Source organism: Anneissia japonica, unplaced genomic scaffold, assembly GCF_011630105.1.
Source record: "Anneissia japonica isolate Jap-2015-1 unplaced genomic scaffold, ASM1163010v1 scaffold483_len1788099_cov177, whole genome shotgun sequence".
Classification (NCBI taxonomy): domain Eukaryota; kingdom Metazoa; phylum Echinodermata; class Crinoidea; order Comatulida; family Comatulidae; genus Anneissia; species Anneissia japonica.
The window spans coordinates 60,560-64,970 of NW_022682587.1; the positions used below are offsets into that span (position 1 = coordinate 60,560).

At 38.6% G+C, this 4,411-nt stretch overlaps 1 protein-coding gene across 1 annotated transcript; it reads left to right on the top strand.

Moving 5' to 3' along the window:
- Nucleotides 1–518: 518 nt before the first annotated feature.
- On the top strand, nucleotides 519–1,193 carry LOC117108082 (jerky protein homolog-like). The gene has a single exon (XM_033250340.1). It carries the CDS (start codon nucleotides 519–521, stop codon nucleotides 1,191–1,193), a length of 675 nt encoding a protein of 224 aa, XP_033106231.1.
- The last annotated feature ends 3,218 nt before the right edge of the window (nucleotides 1,194–4,411 follow it).

The window sequence follows — 4,411 nt, forward strand, 5'->3', positions numbered from 1 at the left end:
GTAAACAATCTTGAAAGTGAATGCTATTCACTTTCAAGTTTGTTTACGAACATTGTTCACTGAATAAATCATGTGTGTCTTAGCCCTAACTCTTACGTAATATGAAAAGACAAAATAATCTTCGTAATTAACCCACCTACCAAATATATTTTAACCAATGATATTCAAATAAATTTCACACGTAGCATATAGGCCTACAATCACGTTTAGGTTCGATTTATAATTTTAACTCAGATGATCATTGCAAATTTAGAGAAAAGCATGGCACCTATCAAAACTCGAAAGTGTATAACTTTGGATACAAAGATCAAGATTATCGAGGAGAGAAAACGGGGATTTTCAACTCAAGCAGTTGCATTGAAATTTGATTTACCTAAATCAACTGTCTTGACGATATGGGCAAAGAGACATAAAATAGAACAGCACGTTTCAACAGCAGATGTGCCTCAACTCTGTCTGAATACATCCTACGTTAAAAAGCAACGTTCGACCAGATCGACACAGCGTGCTACACGTGGATGCAACAACAGCGTGCGAAGGGGACACCCATATCTGGACCTCTATTGCAAGAAAAGGCTCTGATGTTCGCTAAGGAACTCTATCCTGACTCGCATCATAAATTTAAGGCAAGCAATGGATGGCTTACACGATTTAAAGGAAGGCATGCAAGCAGATCGGTAACCTTGCAGGGTGAGAGCCTTTCAGCAAACACCGACGCAGTCGCTTCATTTAAGACAAAACTACAGAAGATAATAGCGGAGGAGGGACTTACGAGAGACCAGCTATTTAATGCTGACGAGACAGGGCTCTGGTGGTACTTGATGCCCAATCGAACATTGGTGCTCCATGGGGAAACGACAGCAAAGAATTTTAAGATGGCGAAGGACAGAGTAACTGTCCTTGGATGTGCAAACGCAATTGGAACTTGCAAGATTCCTCTTGCTTTCATTCACAAATCAGCAAAGCCCCGTTGCTTTAAACATGACAACATGGAAGATTTGCCCGTCCATTACTACAGTCAACATAATGCATGGATGGACGCCTTTGTGTTCAAGAAATGGTTTAATGATAAGTTTGTTCCTTTTGTTAGACGATTTTGTCGGAGAAGAACATTCCATACAAAATCGTATTGCTTCTTGATAATGCGCCAGCACATCCACAAGAAGCAGAGCCCCCAAATACAACGAGCCTAATTCAGCCGATGGATCAAGGTGTGCTAGAGCCAATGAAGGGACGCTACAAGAAGAGCTTTCTTCGCCACATTTTATTCCACGGGGACACTCCAATACCACAAGTAATAAAGAGTCTCACCATCAAAGATGCGGTGCATTGGATCGCGAAATCACGGGATGATGCAACAGAGCAAAACCTACGGAGAGCCTGGAACAAACTGCTTGATGAACCCGAGAGTGAAGAAAGAAATGAAGAAGACAATGTGGAAAGAAACTTGTTTCAGACCATGTTTGAGGAGTTGGGCTATCAGGATGGCGTAGTGGATGAGACCAGAGGAATGGCTCGCTGAAGACGACAATGATCCCAGTCATCAGTGGCTGACGGACGATGAGATAATGCAGGTAGCTCAGGTGGAAGAAGAGAGTCAGAGTGATAAAGAAAGTCAAGACGAAGATGAAAGCCTGACAATTGTGAAACCTGAAAAGGCATTCGAGGCCACCGAGACGCTAATGTTATGGCTCCAACAACGTGGTAATGTTGACCCAATGCATCTATTACAGGTTAGAAGATGGAGAGACGAGGCTTCATTGATGCGATTATCATCATTGCAACAGAAACGGATTTCCGACTTTTTCGGTTGAGCCATCGGATTATGATAAAATTCCAAACCAAACAGCCCTTTTCAGGCCCACCAAATTTACCAAAGAAATTTTGCTTATTGCCTGGATTACGAAAAATCTCCATCTCTCATCAGGGAACATTGTTCCCTGCTCTCATAAAGCACTCACCGCCCCAACACACACAACAAAACATCTCTGAATACACCACACTCATATCGTAATTTAATGAACCACTAATTAGAAATGGATTTTATTTATCAAATCTCACTAACGTTAATCTACCATTTCATTAACTCCCCCCTAAAATAAGACAATGACACCAACATTTTCTTTTTAACTTTATTACTGCATTCATAAATGTTAATGTAGGCGTAAAACAATCGTATTGCATACAAAAAAAAGTCCAAGCGTCGTGTCTACAGCCAATCAGCGCTCTTCTTTTAATAAGTGAACCCCTGGTTTATTCTGTACATTTACTTGACGCCACAAGCACATGGATCGAGTGAAAAACGTCGTTGCATTACTCGCCCTGTTGCGGCGCCTGCGGGGCTGTGTTTCTTCGTAAGCTAGAAGATAAGTCATATATTATTGCCTGAGAAAGAGAGAATAAAGTTTCTATACACATTAACAAGTATGTATAGAACTGTACATTATTTTGAATTTCTTTGGGCCCGTGCCGTACGTAAATGAGGGGTTCTACTGTACATGTAATTTATTTCTCCCCGACAAATTTACAATTCAAGGATTTTGTTCAACAACAAAAATTTACATAGTAGCCAATGGCTAATTGAGTAATTTCGCAAAGAAATATTGCGCAATAAAAATCGAGAAAAAAAACACCAAAAACTGGCCAATCAAATATAAAAAAGACAACTAAAATTACTGAAGTACAAAAAATTGTGGCTTTTCCCCGATGAGATATTAAGTGGAGCTCCCCACCCTGCTTCCGGAATTGACTTCTTTCAACTTGGGACCCCTGATATCTGGTTCTGGATTATGACTCTCTTGTACATATTGGACAGGAATACTTGTGTAGTTAGAGGATTAGTCATTGATACACTTCCTGGACAGAATGTATCTCTGCCATGTTCGGTTGACCAGGTGAATGACCAACAGGCTGTGATGTGGTGGAGTCGTAATAACTACCAGTTATAGAAATATCTGAATTATTTGGTGCTTCAAAGAAGTTCTTTTCTATACCTAGTGCAGGTGCAGACTGCAGTTAGTTCATTATGATGCCTGATGACATCACTATAAATATCTGGCCATAACACTTATGACAGGTTGTCAAACAATGATGATAATGATTTCCAGAAATTACAAATTTATGAACTGCAAATTTACCAGCCAGAATGTTCAATCATCCATATTAAAGTTAGTACATCAGTTGCTTCATGCTCCTATCAAAATATACCAGAGTTCCAAGTAAAATGGCTGATTGATGGCAGTAGTGTTCAAAGTATGTGAGATTGCACATCTGATGTCTGTTCAAAGAATTACAATACAACCAAAGAGAAGCCAATTCACATAACAGGATGTTGTGTGTTGTATCACAAGCACTGGGTCTCTGAGAAAATCAGACACATAATTGCAACATATACCACACAAACCTAAGTATCAACAGAACTAATAACCTCAACTAATATTATACAAGTACCTGTGCAATCACATACTGTACTACATTCAGTAATTGGAAAGAAGATACTACTATAAACTGGTTCTGATTCAAACCATGAGAGCCAAGGATTCATAACCATGGTGAAACTAACCATAGCAACTGCATGTACTTCTACTGTGATCTTCATTGTATTTTATTATTGAGTTTTACAGATTCTACAAGAACAGAGTGAACAATACCAATAATCACTCTACAATGTTGCTGCAAACAATGTTTATTGGCAATCAACCATCTTGTGGGACTCCCTTCTCCAAGCCTAACCAACTGTCTATACTGATATTGCACTATCTCAGAACTCACAAAATCTTCACAATCAAGTCTATCAGAAAAGTAATACAGCAATACAAACATTTCAACAGACGGATGACAACACTGCCCTCCATAAAGTTGTAAGGTTTCAGATGCAACACACCAGATGGAATCAATTGTGAATGATGTCAATTATATCAACTATGATCAGGATCATAGTAGCTATACTTGGAAGTCAGTCTGAGTCAATAATATTATGAAGGCCAGATAAGATTAGAACACCACATCAAAATTTGTGTGTGGCAGATCATGGATCATTTGGTAAAATTGGTGGTAGCCACTGTGTTTATGCTGAACCATGGAACTCCTTTGCCAGTTCCATCCCATATCCATTGCTCTCCTTTCATCTCAGCTGAAATAAATATATAAAAAAAGTCCTATCTTTCTGATTTGATGAAAAATTTCAAATTATTTTGAAGTGGATAAAAAAGTCCCTCAAGCACATAGATCACTTTGCTTTGTATAAATCAAGTCAGCATATGATTCTCGTTTAACTTTATAAACGGACATCTATTGAAGTACAGTATATGGTAAATTGCACAAATTAAAAGTATTTTTCATGGCCTTTAGCTATCATAAAAGGTTTAACAAGGAAGTAATAATATAACAATATGATTATTACTCTCAGACA

Bases quoted from the DNA above. Each gene is read 5' to 3' on its own strand.
- LOC117108082 (XM_033250340.1), top strand. From the start codon at position 519: ATGCAACAACAGCGTGCGAAGGGGACACCCATATCTGGACCTCTATTG.